The sequence below is a fragment of the Mya arenaria genome, chromosome 10 (genome assembly GCF_026914265.1).
Source record: "Mya arenaria isolate MELC-2E11 chromosome 10, ASM2691426v1".
In the NCBI taxonomy this organism is placed as follows: Eukaryota; Metazoa; Mollusca; class Bivalvia; order Myida; family Myidae; genus Mya; species Mya arenaria.
The window spans coordinates 29,517,473-29,537,358 of record NC_069131.1 but is presented as its reverse complement, the minus strand read 5'-3'; the positions used below and the strand labels follow the sequence as shown (position 1 = coordinate 29,537,358).

The 19,886-nt window shown below is 33.1% G+C and overlaps 1 protein-coding gene across 2 annotated transcripts in view; it reads right to left on the bottom strand.

Moving 5' to 3' along the window:
* LOC128205637 (E3 ubiquitin-protein ligase rnf213-alpha-like) overlaps window positions 1-19,886 on the bottom strand; it is a 108,420-nt gene that overhangs the window by 42,247 nt on the left and 46,287 nt on the right. For both annotated transcript variants that reach the window (XM_052907441.1, XM_052907442.1), the window contains exons 39-48: window positions 18,860-18,982; window positions 18,290-18,410; window positions 17,781-18,019; window positions 16,947-17,052; window positions 16,519-16,629; window positions 9,472-9,564; window positions 2,792-2,941; window positions 2,098-2,264; window positions 1,263-1,485; window positions 225-395 (exon numbers count right to left, since the gene is read on the bottom strand). In XM_052907441.1, the coding sequence (XP_052763401.1) occupies window positions 225-395; window positions 1,263-1,485; window positions 2,098-2,264; window positions 2,792-2,941; window positions 9,472-9,564; window positions 16,519-16,629; window positions 16,947-17,052; window positions 17,781-18,019; window positions 18,290-18,410; window positions 18,860-18,982 (1,504 nt within the window). The remainder of the gene's footprint in view (window positions 1-224; window positions 396-1,262; window positions 1,486-2,097; window positions 2,265-2,791; window positions 2,942-9,471; window positions 9,565-16,518; window positions 16,630-16,946; window positions 17,053-17,780; window positions 18,020-18,289; window positions 18,411-18,859; window positions 18,983-19,886) is intronic.

The window sequence follows — 19,886 nt, the reverse complement described above, 5'->3', positions numbered from 1 at the left end:
ACATCAAAATACTTAAGACATGAATACATTATGTCAAATATTTGATTTTAATCAACCTTTATTTAAGGATCGTTATAATACTAAGAAACGACAAAATTATTTTTATTGAATTCCACATATGTAGGCTTTGAAAAATGAGGTTTTGTATACAGTTGTTTTTTAACAAACCTTAAATTTGTATCAACCAAATTGGATTTGCAACTCGTAAGGAGTACAACATTTACCTTGAGTGGCATTCGTGGACTATCTTCAGCAAGTCCTACCTCGTCAAGAACAACAGTTGATACAAAGGCTGACAAGTTTCTGTCTTTTTGAAACTGGGAACATTGTCTGAACGTAGCAACAATGCCATCTGGTGTTGCTAGTGGACTACATTGAAAAGACACCATCTGCGTCTGTATTGAAAGTTATATTTAATGTCCGAGTTTTTTTATAAGCAAAAAGAAATGATATTTGTTATCATGAAATAGTAGACGCATTGCCAAGTTTGATAACATGGACTGATTATTGCATGCATTGAAATAAAAACGATGTAGATTGTCATTCTACCATTCAATTGACAATATTTACACCTCAACTCCCATTCCTTAAATGAACTGCCTTTGAGCAATTGCGTTCATCAATCGATGAACGCAACAGCTTCGGATATGTTCGGATCGCAATTCATCGCATAACAATATACATGAAATTTATTGATCTGGTTATTGTTTGTATTTAGTCAGCAGGTCCCGTAATTTATAAATCAACATTTTAGAAAGTGTCAATTTGTTATATTTTAAATATATTGTTGCCATAAGTGTTTAAACTTTACGTTTAAAAGTGATTTCAAGTGGTTGATCTTTTGTGATTTACCACTGCAGAAGTTTTATTAGATTCCATCTGGAAGATTTCAAGTGATGTGCCGGACATGAAAAAGTAACATAGGGCTATGACTATTCAGGTAAAAAATGGAGTTATATAGAGAGCTCCTGCATAGTGTACCTCTTCTTATTTTGTTATATCATTGTAAAAAATGATTAAATTCAATCCAGTGGTTTTCAAGTTATGCTCCGGACAAGGAAAGATGTAACAGTCCCCAGAGATTACTTTGACGACCTTTGCCAAGTTACAAGATGCACAATTTTAAATTAATGTATCTATGCATCCAGAACAAGAGTCCATGCTTGATTAAAAATGAAAATGCGGTACCACAATAACGAAGTAATTGTATTGTGTTCATTCCTTGTGAATTGCATCCCAAAGGTGAACTTTATAAGTCATACCTGTTTAAGGTTCTTGAAAAGATTGTGACGAGCACTGTTCCCCTGCATTGCTTCAGCTACTATCGTCTTTGCAAGCGATTTTGAACTTCCAGGTTTACCAACGAGAAAGAGTGGAATCCTCAGCTCAATACAGATAACCATCATAAAGACATTTTCTTTCAGGGCAGTGTTGCGGGCGATGTTTTTTGCAAGGTTCACGTTGTTCAAAACCAAATTTTGACAACTGTTATGATATCAAAGGTTCCCATTAAAAATCAACATTATGGAAATAGTGTCTTTGATGAAATAAAGAGTGAGGTTAGTATTGATTGTAGTCTAGTTGCTGATTGGTTTAAGATGAAAACATATGTATGAACTCTTGTTGTTTTACGAAAACATCCTACTTCAACATAAAACGAACATGTAACTAGTAACGCTAAATTCGCTTGTAGTATTGAGATTTTTTATTAAAAAACTACTAATAGTTGTTGCTTCTTATTTATTTGAACGCCATGCATTTTGATTCCTTACTTGCTACTCACTAAATTATTTTCAGAACTTTTGGTTCAAAGACGTTTTTATAATAATTTTTATCTAATAATGATTTAATGTATAAAAACAAAAGTTTGTTTTGAACTAAATAAGGTAGTATTTTTTTCTTAAACATTTACATACAAAAGCGTCTTATACCATAATAACTGTTAAAACAAATAATCAAAATAACAAACAAAGTAAAGGCATTTTTCATTTAACTGCATTTACTTAAATAAATTATCTCAACCTTCATTCCAACTTTATACTATTAGAGCATATCAAACTTTTTTGGTCCTCATAGTACTGCGTTTAAAATACCAACCATTCTATTTCTTGGCGAATCTGTTCAGCTCCGTCGTTTTCTCTCAAACTAAATGGTGCACTAAAATGTTGCTGAACAGTTTCTCGATATTTCTGTCGGGATTTCAAGCAAGCGTGATAACACACACCAAGTGCCAGAATCAAGGACCTCGTAATAGGGGTAGGTTCCTGTTATAGAAAGCAAATTAATTATATTATTATCTAGAACATACCAGTAATTTACTTATGTTTTTTGAAACATTTTATTTAAAAAAACTTGTGATAGTATTCATTTAAACTGAGAATATTGTATTCATACTTTTTTTTATTATTTCAACTGTGAAGTTAACATAAGAAATATTAAGCTAAGATGGCATACTGAATCAATAACGGAACTATAGTGGAAATGAAATGAATTATAATTATGTTATTGTCTCATAAAATATATTCAACTTCTATTGAATATTGGTAGGCCTGGAAATGTGAATTGTTTACACAAATATGTAAATATACTTCGTGTACAGAAAGGAAATGTATAAATAAATGACTAACCGTGAAAACGATGGGTTAATAGCAATTTCCTTACTAAACTAAGCATTAGACCTGATACTCTGCGCATATTAATAAACTTGTATAACCTGAAACAGCTAAATGATGTTGCCCTTTTGTTGTTAATATTGGCTATATATAAAAATATATGTATAATATTAACATACCATGTGTTCATCAGCATTTTCATTTTCGCTTAGTGTGTCGATCGGGTCATTCATAGATGGAAACAAACACTCACTGCCTTTCGAGTAAAACCATGACATGACAAACAAAACCCTTTCCACGTCTCGTAGGGAAACAAAGCTGCATTCATCCTTAAAGTTTAAAATTAAACACACTGGTTTATATTGTTTTCCACACATATATAGAAGTTAAATAACGAGACAAAACTGCTTTCAATATGATGCGGGAGACTGACGCAAATGCACACATACAAAAAAGTCATATAAAACTGAGGTGTCCTTTGTTCTTGATATGCCTAACGACATCAGTAAAGACTTTAAATAACTGCTATATGCGGATTATAGTGCAATACATTTTCCCACAAAAATGATGATACACTGGCAGACAGGGCCTTGTTTGTTGTAACAGATGACTTGATGACAATACTTAACTACTCCATATAGGAGAAACTGAATTCTTAGACGAAACTAAACGTCTTCTCAAGAAAGATAACGTTCTTACAGTATGTTTATTTTTTAAAACGGAAACTCGCAGTAGGCCAAGAAACTGACAATGATCTGTCTGAAGACTCTACTGCAATCTATATACTGAAGAAAGTCAACTCTAATATACCTTTTATATAGACAAATTATTGTCAAATAAATAAACTTACTCAAACTTGATACAATGAATTAGAATTTAATGTTGTTTCTTTTTAATAACTCCTGTTTCTTATTGTACAATGGCATTAAAGCCTATTTAAACCACTAGACTTTAAAGTAAAGAAGAAAAATTATTTCAAACTATGAAAAGCATGTGTCCAAATGTGTTTATAGGACAATAAACCAGGTAAGATTGAAATAAAAAATATCATATAAAACACACAAATATAAAGAACTTGAATTCACTGCTATAATTTAATTCATTGCTTAAGAAATAAATTTATTTATGATACTTTCAGGGTACATAACTCGTTACGAAGTAAATTATTAGTACCGAGTTTACAATTTTGATAGTATTATTTAACCATCTCATCTTGCGGATAACACAACGCAATAATTTCACAGATAACTTATGCCAACCTGAATTACGCAGTATTTTCATTAGCTTTTTATTTTCAAGTTAATTCCCAATTAAAGGTCTTCAGTTTTCATTTTGTGATCGATTTCATTTGATTAATTGTTAACCTTTTATGGATATACGCATTTGGGCATTCTCGTCCAGCTACGAACATGTTTTTTTCAGTTCTTTGTGTGATTACATAACATATGTTTCGGATGTAAACAAAGAAACTGGATGAACTTATTTTGAACGATCCCTTCGTTAATGGACTTTATCATTTCCTCCTCGAGGATGCTAGTACGGTGGAAGATGCTTTTGTAGTGGACGATTCACAGTGTGCAGTGTTATCTGCAACTTTGAAAGGAAATTATCTCTATATTATCATGATGATTGGAGAAAACGGCGTGGTCAGCGCTAATGGAATAGTGGATCCCCAATGGTGTTGTGCATGTTTGCCTTGGTATCGCTATGAGCAACCCGCTTCCATCAACAAGGATTTTTTATTCCACAGCTACTTCCTCAATGAGACACAAGGAACATTAGTGTTGTGAGATTCAACGAGGTTCAGGTTTATTCCATGGAGCCCTGAAAACTAAATGTGGACCTCAGGACTGTTTTCATTACTGGCTTTAGAAAGTGCTACAACTGCCGGACCCCCCCCCCCCCCCCCCAACGTTATCTGCCTGGACGGTGTACTTTTCAACGCCAGAGGACTCAATTGTTATTCCACGGCACTCTTTGGAGCTGTTATTTGATGTTAGAGACTACATTAACTTTGTCCATTGCTCAACTCCTTTAAATTTACATTTAATTTTTCAGTGCACAGTATGCACATTCATTTATAACCGATTTCCGTCAACCTTAAAAGTTTCTGATCATTCATTACATTCAATGCTTTCACAATCATAAATTACTTCCCGCCATACATATTTCTCATTCGGTGCAGGGGCCAATCTGATTTTGGTACGATCAGGATAGGGTACGAATGTCACATTCCTTGATTAAACAAATTTCAGGAGATATTCTATGAAAATTGTTCTGACAAAATGGCGTCATTTTGCCAAAATGTCTGGCAACGTAACTTATTGAGGACAATATCGTAAGTGAACTCTTCATAAAGCAAGAAATATTTATATTGTAATTACAAAAAAAAAGAAAAAGATTTCACTACAACCACTCATATTATTGTTTTTATGTCATGTTATTTATTTTTATTTATTTTTTGTACGCTTCAAATGCAACTATGTTTAGAATGAGTTAGCTTGTTTGTACAATACTTACATGTATATCAATTATGCTTTACTTAATTCATGTTTGACTTGATTTTTCATAATTATGTCACTTTCTCTATCATATTTTGGCAAACTTATGTCGTTTAATCAGGGTCTTATCAATGTACATTCTGATTGGTTAACTATCATTATATCGGATGTGACAATGGCCAAATACTTTCTTATTGACTGATTTACAAGTGCAAATATTGTCGGCAAGTCAATGTCACTTGATATGACATATAAATGAAGTTAAGGAATTTTAGACGACCACTTTGCCAAATTCAGCTTTTCGCGAGAGCCCTGGTATATATATATAGTTCGGCTATTTAGGGCGATTGTTGTATAACTCTTTTTTGCGGAGTTAGGCTTTTGGGGCTGATATTTGTGTACCTCTTTTTGTAGAGAACAGCTATTGGGGCTGATTGTTGTATTACTCTTTTGTGGGGTACGGCTATTGGGGCCTATTGTTATATAACTCTATTGTTGAGTATGGCTATTGGGGCCTATTGTTATATAACTCTATTGTAGAATTCGGCTATTGGGGCCAATTGTTGTTTACTCTATTGTGGAGTACGGCTTTTTGGGGACCTTCTGTTGGTTTACTCTATTGTAGAGTTCGGCCCTGGAGCCTATTGTTGTTTGACTCTGTGGCTGAATACGGCTATTGGGGTAGATGGTGGTAGTACTCTATTGTGGAGTAGGCTATTGGAGCCTGCTGTTGTATTACTCTATTGCAGAGTACCGCTACAGGATCCAGTTCCGGTATTCCGCTATTCTAGAGTATGGCTTTTGGGAACCTATTGTTGTATTTTTTTGCATTACTCTATTGTGGAGTTCGGCTATTGGGGCCGATTTTGTAATAACCTATTGCAACCTATTCTTATAATACACTTATGTGGAGTATTGCTATTTATGCCAAGTTGTTGTATTTCTGGTGTAGAGTACAGCTGTTCGAGTCTATTGTTGTATTAGCCTATTGTAAAGTACAGCTGTAGGCGCCTATTGTTTTGTTGCTCTAAAGTAGAGTACAGCTGTTGAAGTCTGTTGTTGTATTACTCTATTGTAAAAGTACAGCTATCGGGAGCCTGTTGTTGTATTGCATTGTTGTAGAGTGCAACGGTTGGAGCCTGTTGTTGCATTGCTCTATTGTGAGGTACAGCTATTGGGAGCCTGTTGGTGTGTTGCTCTGTAGTAGAGTACAGCGGTTGGAGCCTAATGTTGTATTACTCTGTTGTAGAGTGCAACAATTGGGGCCTGTTGTTGTATTACTCTATTGTAAGGTACAGCTGTTGGGAGCCTGTTGTTGTATTACTCTATTGTAGGGACGGCTATAGGGAACCTATTCTTGTATTGCTCTGTAGTACAGTACAGCTGTTGGAGCTTAATGTTGTATTACTCTGTTGTAGAGTTCAACAGTTGGAGCCTATTGTTGTATTCCTCTGTTTGAGCCTTTTGTTGTATTCCTATGTGATAGAGTCAGCGGTTGGTGCCCATTTTGGTTTTACTCTGTTGTAGAGAACACCGGGTGATACCTGTTGTTATATAACTCATTTGTTGAGTTCCGCCTTTGGAGCCTATGGATGTATTACGCTGTTGTGGGGTACAGTTGTTTGGGCTATTGTTAAATGACTCTTTTGTGGAGTACAGCTGTGGATGCCTTTTGTGGTATTTCTCTGTTGTAGAGTGCAGCTGTTGAAGCCTGTTTTTGTATTTCTGTGTTGTAGAATACAGTTGTTGGAGCATAGTGTTGTATTACTCTATTGTAGAGTACAACTGTGGGAGCCTGTGGTTATCCTTTATGGCTATTTCTATTCAGAGACTGGAGTCGTGGGCCTGGTACATAGAATAGAGACCGGAGTTGTGGGCTCTTTCTCTCTTGTGTGTGCTTTTTTTCTATTCAGAGACTGGAGTTGTGGGACTGGTACATAGATAAGAGAGTTGTGGGCTCTTTCTCTATTTTATGTGCTATTTCTTTTCAGAGACTGTAGTTATAGGCCTGGTACGTGGATTAGAGACTGGAGTTGTGGGCTCTTTCTCTCTTTTATGTGCTATTTCTATTCAGAGACTGAAGTTGTAGGCCTGGTACATGGATTAGAGACTGGAGTTGTAGGCCTGGTACATGGATTAGAGACTGGTGTTGTAGGCCTGGTACATGGATTATAGACTGGAGTTGTAGGCCGGATACATGGATTAGAGATTGGAGTTGTGGGCTCAACACATACTTTTAAGAGAGTACTCATAAAATCATTTTTAGTGCTCATTAAAATATATAAGGATAAAACGATATTTATATTTAAGCACAAATAATAAAAAATATTAAGTAAAGTATTTTTTAATCCAACTCAGACCAACAAAAAAGAATAAGTAAATCATATTAAAAACTATAGTAATAAAAATATAAGTTAAACGATTATATATATATGGAATAACAAATTACTAAAGCAAAGCTGTCGCTCCTCATATTATAAAAAAATGTTATAAGAAAGGTGTATAGTTATTTGAACATATTTAACAACATAGAAGCACTACCTGCTACAGTTTTGAAAAACTTTTATATAACATCACGATTTTTAAAAAAGTATTTAACACATTTTACTTCTTTATCAGCATCATTAAAAGCAAAACTAAGGGCAAGAACCAAACAGCAACAGATAAATAAACTGATAAATTACTAAAATGTAAACAGACAGACAGACAAATCAGTTCCTTTATTCATTACAGCACATGGATATTTTGAAATCGTTGTCTGAAAATAATGGCGACAATTTCCAAATTAGCATGACGACAAAGGTGGAAATCCATTTAATTGCAAACTTATATAACTACAATAGACACCACTCTTCGCAGTTTTCAGTCTTCAAAAACTATATCTAAATATTGTGACATAGATACAGAAACTATAAAGCAAGTATTCAAATAATACATATTAATTGAATCCTAAAGGATGATATGGCATGTTTTAACACCGAAATTCAAATAACAATCTAAATAATTTCAGCACTCCCACAGAACATTTTTTTTTTAAATTAATTTATTGTTCTCTTCCATGATTAGGGATGGAATAAAACTAGTATTAAGCATTCAAAAAGGAGTAAAACTATATCTGATTCATGTATGTAATAGTGTGTCAAGGTTTAGATTACTTACTACAAGGTTTAAATATCAATATTTAACTTCCTTGATGGAGTCACAGGGGCTTTTCATATTAATTATTTTGTAAGCACCCCATTGGAAATTAGTTTAAGACTTTCATGAGATAATACTTCATATATACAACTTAGAGAAATACTGAATCAACTATTTTACTTCATTTGACAATTCATTTCATTTTATTTTTATATGTATGAAGTCTTGGTTCCATGATCGGGTTTGGAATGTAAAGGTGGTATTTAATTTTAAAAAATACTAGTCATGACTCTTAATAACATCTTCATAACATCAATCGTTTTATGTAGGGTACATGTATATTTAATAACTTATGATATCTTAATTTGTTATAGAAATTCTAGTTTGTCGTTATTGTATGTACTTTGTAGTGCATGCTTTCTGTTTTAATTGCGATACATGTTTAATTTGTGATATGTCACATTATGCCACAGATTTATAGTGAAATCAATACGTTATAAGCAACTCAGTTACTTTGCCCCGTTCAGATAAATGATCTTAGACGTTACTAAAACAATGTAATATCTGCATGAACGTGACAGTTCTGTTTTAAACAAGCGTCTATGTATCAGTCGTAACTTCACAAAAATATAACGAACATATAACACCACGATAGGTTCACCTTACAACTTAAATCGTTAATGACACTGGCTTCTGTAGTCTAGTCACAAGGCAATTGTGTGGTTTTGTTTAGACAAGAAAACAATTAAGATGGTTGCCGTTTTCTGAGCACATTTAGAGTATACAAATATAATTATTATAACTATTAAGCACTAACATGCATTGACTTCAATGTCTGTAGGACGTAATGCGCAAATGCCAAGTTTTCTACCAAACTGCCAACTATGGTAAAGGTCAAGGTCATTCGAAGGTCTTGTAGAATATATGCTCAATAATAACGTTTTAAAATGCAACACGAGACTAAGTCAGTCAACATGAAATTAAACTGTATTTTATATCAAAAATGAATTGAAAAACATTGATGAATACAAAACAGTAGGATTGTCATCTTACTGAGATTTAAAACAATTACTAGAACACGAGTAATGATTTTTAAGATACTAACTATTGATGCATCATGTCATTATTTCTAACAGTCTATTTATAGCTTATATACCGTTTTACATAGGATTATTTGCCTTTATATATAACTTAACATTATTACTTAAGTATAAACTCACTGCCTGTTTACGCATATACAACTGTGACTCGGTCAAAATCTTGCTCAACACATTTGTCAGGTTGAATATCGATGGCAATTGCCCGTCTTTGATCTGAAATATATAATTAAATAGCGCATTAGAAATATAGGTGTGCCTTGAGCTTCAGAGGGTATAAAAGCTCTTCTACATGCGTACCAAATATTCCTCATTTCTATTATAAGATAAATGACAAAACATTTATACAACAATTATAAGTGAAGGGACCTTATACCGTTATGTTTTAGATGTGAGACAATCATTTTATTGCAGTTTTAATAGGTCAACACTTTCTGAGTATAAATTGAAAAATCAACGGTGCTGGAAGTAACATGATTTTGAGCATCACTTCTTTCTAGAAGTTCAGTCTAAGGAATTGATTTGTGACGTCGTTCAAATAAATTTGATGTCATGAACACATACATCAAATATATTTATTTGAATGGTCACGTAAATGATCAATTCAGTTTAAATAACATAAAATGTCGTCCGAATATTATTCACCGTTTTAGTAGAAAACATTTTTCTTAAAAAAGCTATAACATATGGCTTATTTCAGCACAGGGCGATTTATAATTGGATTGCTGCTTATATATTATGCACCTCCAGCATTGCAAAAAGAACAAGGTAAATGTTATTTTTAAATACTTACACCATTATTTATAACAAATACTGATGTTGCATTAAGATCACCATACTAGATTGTTTATTCACTAATCAAATAAATAATCACTTTCTTAGGCTAAAAATAATTCAATACGTAACACAATGCATATTGTTTCATATTACTTTCAGATTGTTGTTCGTCATACTTTTATTGAACGTCTATTTCACCGACTATCGGAGATAAACTTGAAAACGGTAAAAACGCAAAAATATTCAATGATTGGTGAGTGCTTAAAGATTTACTGTGATCTTTTAGCGTCTCATAAGGTTTCTGCACCTTTCTTTCGAATTAAACTCGGTATCCTCCATAAGGAACATTGTTTTCAATATGTATAATCCTTTTTGGTATATTATAGTCTGGGTTCCAAGGCAGAAAAAAATGTGAAAAATAAGGAAATTTACTGCACCCCTCTGCTATACAAAATAATTTGGTATCAAATTGTAGGTTAAAGTCTGTAGATTATGAAAAGTGCGTTTGGCCACTTGGTGGCTCTTGCGAAAAGGAAATATCCAAGATGGCGCCCAAGATGGCCGCCATTAATTGCCATTTCAGTAAATATACTATGTTCGAATATAGCTATTTTTATTAAATAAATAAGAAAAAATATTCACATGGATATTACTTTTCTCATAATGTACTTCAAATTAACATATAACCTTAAATAAGTCAAGGTCATTGTCAAGGATTTTTTTACAAGGTCAAAGTATAAAAAATGCCCTAAAATTCTATTTTTCCCGTTCACTTTTCTTCTTTTTTAATTCATTTATGTTAAGTGTGTGTCAAAAAGTGCTGGCAGAATTGTAAATTGTATTTTCCTTCATTTAAAACAATATTTTAGGATATAGCTTCTATATTTTTTGAAAACGCCAAGGGTTCATACTATAATAGCGTGCCAAAGGTGGTCGCAAGATTGCTATTGCTGTAAGAGTCTTATAGCAAACTGTACTAGTGTTACTCTGAAAGTCTATCTAAATGCATGGCATGTATCTATTAAATAGTATGCTTTATGTTGACATATCCATCTGACCTCTCCCATGTCAAGTTTAAGCTTATTTCAGCCATTTCAAGGTCATGGTCATTTCAAGGTCAAGATATGCAAAATAACTCAAAATATGTTTTTTTCTATATACTTTTTTCCATTTTCATTTCAATTTACATTTAGTATGTGTCTAAAGGTGTAGACAGAATTGTAAATTATATGTTCCCTCATTTAAAACAATTGTTTAGGGTATAGGTTTTTTTATTTTTTGAAACCGCCACTGCCAAGGATCATACCGTTAGAGTGTGCCAATTAAAGGTGATCGCAAGATTGTTATTGCTGAACGAGCCTTATGGCAAGTTGTGCTAGTGTAACAGTCAATTAATATGTATATCTTAATTCATGGCATGTATCAATTTCATACTGTTGACATACTTATCTGATTGCTTCAAGGTCAAGGTCAGTTCAAGGTCAAAATATATTGAAACACAAACAGTTGAGAATATTGTTATTTTCGCCTTTTTATTTTTTAAATTTTGTTAATTAATTCGTGTTTGCAGAAAAGTAATTGATAGTTTTCTCTATTTTGATCTCTGTTCAGTTACTTTTAAGTGAAATGTTTTAAAGATGATATGGAGACAACTAGGTGTCGTCCTTGTACATGTTACCCAAGGCAGTTACAACCATTTGTTGATTCCAAGAGATTTCATTATTAGTACATTGTAACTGTTTCATTTTTAAACATATATGCATACGAATAGATGTTAACTATTTTATAAAGTAGTTCACATTGAAATACAAAATTAAGCTTTTCAAAATCAAAGTCAAACTCATTTGAATGTCATTTGAATGTCAAAATGCAAATATGTTCAATATCGACGTTGTTATTATTTAATTTATTTATATTTTGGTTAAATTTGATCTAAAAACGTCTATACATTACCAAAATCACCAAGCAGTTTTAACCATATAGTTAATATATTTCCCATATTAAAAGTCAAGTCAACCAGAAAATGTCCCTTCTTGAGCCAATTTAAACATGCTACATGACATATATTTTTATGAGTCCCATGTAAGCACATCTAGCCTTTTCAAGTCCATCCAATGTTTTGCCAACTTAATGTATTGATATCATAATCCAAAATCAGTTCGTTCTAGGTATAATACCTGCTAAGCAGGCCATAAAGTGTTTGTATATAAGCCTACTGAATGCACGACACCCCATTATGGCTCATTTTGTGCCCTTCTAAGCGCCAAAAAAAGAATCCACATGACACAAAAGGTCCCCAACAGCCCTCTGAATGATTGCAATAAAGCCCATTTTGTACCTTTCTTACTACAGAAGGGTTCGTCAAGAGCTCAAAAATCACTATTATGGTAACAGACAAACGCTTTCATTATCAAACACATACGGGCTCTACGAAAGCCAATCCAGTGGTCATTCAACCGCTTTTGGGCTGTAACCTAACCTTTGTCACCTATCTATCATTCATACGGCCAATCTTGGAATACGCTGATGTTGTTTGGAGTAATTGTACTCAATATGACAAGGATGAACTTGATAAAATTCAAACTGAGTGTGCACGTATTGTTACTGGTTGTACTCGACTTGTTTCCCTGCGACTTCTTAAGATCGAATCTGGTTGGGAGGATTTAAGTTCTCGGCGAGAAAAACACAAGCTTCTTCTTTTTTTCAAAATGAAAAATGGTCTTGCACCAGATTACCTTTCTGACCTCGTTCCACAAACAGTAGGCCAAGCCTCGTCAAGATTGTTAAGAAACTCATCACACATATCTAGCATTCGTACAAATACTTCACTTTATATGAATTTTTTCCTACCTTCTACTATATCTGCATGGAATAATCTCCCAGGCGAAGTAAAACTGATTGACAGTGTTTCTGGATTTAAAACTTATCTGAAGTCGGATGTCCCAAAAACGAATGATCTTTTTTATTATGGTAAGCGCCGATTACAAGTCTTGCACACACGTCTTCGCAATGAATGCAGCTCACTGAATCATCACCTGCTTGTTAGAAATATCGTGCCGTCTCCCCTCTGCTCGTGTGGAATTCAGGAAACATCTTATCATTTTCTCCTAATTTGTCCTCTTTATACAGATCAAAGGCGAATAATGCTGTCTTCTGTAGAAGAGCTGACTGAAGTAACTCTTCATAACTTACTTTATGGTGATGAAACTCTTTCAGAAGATCAAATAAGATAGTGTTTGATGATGTTCATCTGTTTATTCAATTGTCCAAACGATTTGACTAGTTATCCAACAGTTGTATCGAATTCAGACTAAATTTGTAATGTCATTCATAGTTCTAAGCTAAGTAGATTGCTTGACACTTGAAGTGGATCACCTAAACCAACCACCTAACCTTTCCTTCTTCAACTCTATATTTCTCCGTTTGAATTCAATTAACGATATTGCGTGATACTAGTAATTAAGTAACCGTGTTATCATATGTCCCAGATATAGTTCAACATTCTATTACTTTATATTCATCGTTATGATTTTCATTATGTCATCTATATAGAGTTTATGTAATGTCCGTCACTTAAAAAAGCACTCTACAAATTGTTTGGAGAAGAACATTATAAGATTTATTTATCTTTCGTTCTCATCCGCTTCATAACATTTGTACTTGTATTTGATTTACATTGTATTTGACATGTATTGATGAATAAAATATGTTTAAACTAAACTAACCCAATCTTCCAGACCATCATCACACTATGGCTGTTCGCAAGTCCACTTTGTGTCCAATAAACTTTTTCATTTCTGATATCTGCCAAATATAGACCGTATGAAGCCAATCGAGTGTCAAGTGATCCATAAAGTTGCCATATTCAAGATCATGTAGGTTCTATACGAGCCGAAACAGTACCAGTACCAGTGTACAGTCAAGCATATCAATAGGTTAAAACTCGATAGGTCTATAATTAAGTAGGTTCAATTATCTATCAAGTCAAATGTGACTACAATAATGCTTATTTAGAGCCAAACATACCCATGTGTAGATCTAAATAAGCCTACTAAGTGTCAAATAGACCAAATTTGGCAACCATTAAGCCCGTTTAGATCCAAACAAACCAATGTGAAGCTCTAAGTAAGCATACACAATGCCCTTAAGACAACATTTTCGGAACGATATAGTATATTTAGAGCAAAACAAACCCAAGCAAGACACATAACAGGAGATTCATATTTATATGATATGATATATTTGTCCAATGAAATCCGAAGTGTGTTCTTTGTTTTAAATTAACTTGTATATCCTATAAGTTTTTTTTCGTATTTGACTAGTTTCTCTTCATTCAACATTTTTATTCAAAACATTCGACCACCTTTCAATTAAGAACTGCTTCCTCTTTACACATTAGTATAAATTAAATAAAATGAAGTAGAAATACAGAATTTGGCAATATTTTTTAACCAAACTGAGCTTGAAATATCTTCAAAACGATAAAACTAGTATATAGATTGGCAATCTCTAAGAGTAAGGTATGTATGAGTGTATCATCAACCTTATATATATTTCAATAATTAGTGTAGATGGTGACCAATTTGTTGTCAAGGAAAAATGTCATTAAATATCATGTATATAAGTGAATTGCTTATTTTATTTACTTGACTCAAGTTACTCTATGGTTAGGATTCGCCTACTGGTTACCGTTCAGATTTCGGAGTTATTTTATAGACGAAAACAAAGAAGCACTCAAACAAGGTACAATTTTGTGTTATGACCTTATAATAACCATTATTTGTAATTTTAAGCATATTATGAAATAGAAACACTGCTTGTATTTAGATTTAAGACATAGGTATATAGTCAAAAATTTAATTGGAAAACTTAATGGTAACGCCAATTTCTGCACTTTCATTATGCAACGTGTACTGCTATGGCACCAAACTGTTTTTAGAAACTCTGACACTGTTCTCTGAAAACTGACCTAATATTGATATATATATAATTATATATATTTATATTCATGATATTTAGTTCTGCAATCACACGTTGTAAATGAACATGCAATAGTAAACTTTAAAAAGAGAAGAAAATAGACAATAGACTTAATACTTAAAGATTTGCGTATTTGTATTTTGACCTTGAAATGAACTTGACATTGACATTGAAGAGATCATTCACGCATGGTAACATGAAACACATTATGAAATAGATGCATTCCATGCATTTAGATATACTATTGACTAAGACTTAGAATGTAACACTTGCACAATTTGCCTTATTATTAAGACTCTTACAGCAATATCAACACTTTTGGCACTTTGTAATAGTATTAAATCTGCACCTATTCAACAAAATCTAAAACCTTTACGTAATTAATATGTTTAAAATGAAGGACCATACAAATTGCAGTTCTGCGGCCTCATTTGACACAAACTACACATAAATTTAAAAAAAAATCAACAATATTGCAGGGAAAAAATCAATTTTTCGGGTACATTTTATTATTTGACCTTGAAAAAAATGACCTTGACCTTGAAGTAGTTAAGGCTGTATGTCAATTTGAAGAACATTATGAGAGGAGTCATATCCACGAGAATGTTTCTCCATATAGTCAAACATTACATTTTTACCGAATTAGCAATTTATAATAGCCATCTGTTTTTATCATTTTTGCTTATTCTGAATAGTGACTGTTTGTACGCCATTTTGAATATCTCCATGGAAACAGCATATAGGGTGCATTCAAAATAAAATATTGAAAGAACATACATAGCAGTTCACTTTGGTATATATATAAGCTTGATACACATTATCATTTTTAAATAATAAAAGAAAGAAGCCAGTCCGATAATGTATTTTTCTCAAAATTTACATTTTGACCTCTAAAATGACCTTGACCTTTAAAATATAAAAATGTAAATGAACTTGAATCTTAACAGTAGTGAGTGTATGTATATATTTAAAAGTAATTTGGTTTTAATATTTACTTTCAAAATATCTTATCAACCTATTATTTTATTATTTCTCATATTACAAATTTTGGCGCCATTTTGAAAGCCATCTTGAATTTAGCGAATTCGCAAGAGCCGCCATGTGGCCAAAGGCACTTTTCATAAACAATAGACATTCTCCTAACACGACATATAAAAATAAATTGTATAACATGCCGTACACTTTTTTCTCAAAAATGAGGACTTGGAACCCGGACTATTAAAACAATTGTATTATTGTGGTAAATCTTATTAGGGAGTAAGAGTGCATCTTTAAATACGCAAGTTGAAATGTCAATGTATGACAGTTTTATGATCGGGCTTGAACATAAAAAACCTGACCACAGTACATGAATATGAACAGATAGATGCGTAATCGAATATACATGTTTATATAATTCATATAAGGACTCACGTAACGTTTGACCATCTGGTTAATATAGAGTTCCTCAACTTCTATTGTCAGCTGTCCAAAATCCCACACTAAGGGTCGAAGACTCTGTGGGAGAGGGTGCACCCTGTATACCTGAAAGTTATCGTATTTGAAACATTCGACGAATCAAATTGATTTCGGTAAGACTATACACACGTTTCGATTAGTTTGCAATAAATTACTGTATTTATATGTCCTATTCATTCAGCATCACTTATATATGTACATATGTTTCTTGTATTCATCGGGATTTGTGTTGGTCGTTTCTGGCAGGACATGCGAAGGCATGCGCGCATTCATTAAGTGTTCATTCTAAAATTACTTAATAGCTTGCAAGTAATTACGTTAACTTAAACCTAAACTATGTTTTGATCCTACAAAAAGGAATGCACAATTATAGTAGATCTTACCAGTCGGCGCAAGGGAATTTGTCCGAAAGTATCTGCTGTTTCTCCAGCCTGAACGTGATAGCCAAGTCCAGCATGCTCTAGTTTTTCGATCATTTTGTCCGAATGCCTTAAACGCGATAAGTCAGGTTAACATAAATGTTATTTTTTTAAATTACGCTATTAAAGCTGCATATTGCTTTCGTGGATACTTTTTTCTGTATCTGTATAATTTGTAATGTCGTTGATGTGATGGCGGAAAAAAACATAAATTGAACTTTCTAAGTTCATGAAATGCAGATTGAACATGCATCAATAAATGTTGGGGTTACCGACTCGAAACGGGATAATTGGATTATAATTATTCAATTTTACACCTCGATGATACAAAACAGAAATTAAAATTAATGATACTCTCAATAATACTTTGACCGATCAATTTCATCCTTGTATAATTCATGTAACATGCATTGAAATCGTTTAGGTTCTCGGTTAAGTTAATACTAAATGAACTAATTTAACCCAATTATCAAGATGAAATCTGGTATGAATCAATCAGACGCTAAGCCACTTTTATAAAGATCGGGGGTGGGGGAGGAGGGGTTGTTTGGTAAAACTTACTGTCATTAATACATTTCAAACAATAACTGTTTTAAAGTTATTCAATGGTAACTAAAATACAAAGATGTGCTTGTGGCAGTCAAAGCAATGGCTCGACTCATCAAATCTGACGTAAGCTCAATATTGGAGTATGTCTTTTATTTGAAATATTTGAAATTAGTATGTGGAACACATTTATGAAATGTTGTACGCAAATGTAAGATGCATTTTCATTTTGAAAAAAAAACACGTGCACACCTTCTGTACGGGTTGCATGCAGCCACAATTTTCAGATTTGGAGAAAGATCTAGACGTTTGCCATGTAAAGACCTGTCACACATAATCTCCTTTAAAAGTCCAATTGCTTCAGTGGTGTTTGCCTCGTCGAAAAATAACACGGTGTCAATAGTATGATCCTGTTTAGCATTTTTCCTCGCTAGTTGGTCTGCCTTTTCTACTTTATTTGCAATATCCGCATGCGTTGTACCCCCATGCACCTGAACAGTGTAGAGTATAAAGTAATGTTTTATTCATGAAACAATAACTATTAATTATTTTCTAAAAACGAAACGGTTTATCGGGTTTAAGCACATTTCCTACATATATAAACACACGGGTTTCTTTGCAATGTGTATGTGGGCTAATTGTCGTGGCTAAAACGTTATCGAAATCACGCCTGCAAACTAGGATTGCATATATGTTTGCAAACTAAAATGCTTACTAAGCTTCTATGTATTTTGAAGTAGACGTGACAGTAACCAACAAACCTTCATTACAACTGTATTTTGAAGTTCTAGATCGTCTGGAACTTGAAGAGAGCACATGAACTTGATGAGCCGAGTTTTTCCGCATCCTGTTTCTCCCATCACTATCACAGGTATGTCACACCTATAAAGAATACTTTTTGTCACAGTGTATATTGCACTAGCCCGTGGAGGTCAAGAAAAATACTTCCAGAATAAACTTTAAGAAAAGTTTGCATCGTAGCAAAGTATGTATTTCTTTTTTAACCAATTTATGAATAATTAAATCATCATCAGACTAAATGAAAATGGCTAAAGCCTCTCAAATTAACTCTGATTTGCTTGGTTTTCTTTTTCCAAGCGTTTGCCACAACTGTTATAAAGGTGTTGTAAATAAATATATAAACTTTATTTATTGTCTTGCTTGTCTCTTATTGGTCATCCTGTTTCGCTATGGATTTTTTTAATCTCTGACAATTAACTAGATTACTGTAGCTTTCGGGGGAGGCATTTCTCTTAACTTCCTTATGAATTATTGATACAATTATTTTGCAATAACTTTCATCAAAAAGTACATTAGAACCATTTACTTACTTGAATCGCATGAAGATTGCTAGAATCTTCTTCACATTGTCCGTGGTAAGCTCGTAGGTTGGATCGGGATCTGTTTTCCTTTTACCTCCCATGACATTTATAAGTTTCTCGATTTTCCTTTCCCTGAAGATTAAAGTGATGCTTTGGTCACCAGACATACATGTTTATATACTGATATTTAAAATTGTCCAAATCGTGGTTAAACATATTTTTTTAAGGAATATCCGTTGCAAGAAGTGTCTTTTTTATGTTTATCCGAAGGGATTGAATATTCTTTCATCGGATCGTTATGCACAGCAGAAACTGTAGCAGTGAGTTATAATTATGTTCATGTGTTATTGATTTTTATAGCAAAATCATTACTTCAAACATAAATAAAACGCAATTAAATGAAACCAATAACTGACGAGAAATATCATGCTAATAAGAAAAAAGACTGCATACCGTGACATATGCGTTACCTTAATGAATTGTAACACGAACGTATGTTTTTCCTTTGAAAGTAAAATTATTTTTGTTACTAACATTATTTTAGCAAGGAGTTGACATTTAATGACGATTGCAGATAATCTTTGTACATTTCAAGGCGTTCGAACACTGTAGCTCGACTACTTGTATACTAAACAAGACTTTAATTAATTGAAAATAAGAATATTGTGTTGACTTTTCTTTTATGAATTATGTAACCAAATCTAGCAATACCAAGGCATGTTAAACGAACCAAAACAAGAGTGGTTACAGTCATATGACAAATCAGCTGATCGGGCCTTGTCGGATGCATAGCCATTTTTAGAGGACGAGAGATGATGTAAACAATCTAGGTATCTACTAATAGAAGCCTATTTGTCATTTTGCATTAAATGCATGTTGGGTAATTTAAGGTTATGACCAACATGACCTTAAATGTTTGAGGAAAGAATGTATAGTTATTCACCAGTTCTAGATGATAAATAGGAGTTAATGACTAATATTATTACCAAGCCCCTTTCACAAACATCTTGAACATATATATTTCAGACAATTATTT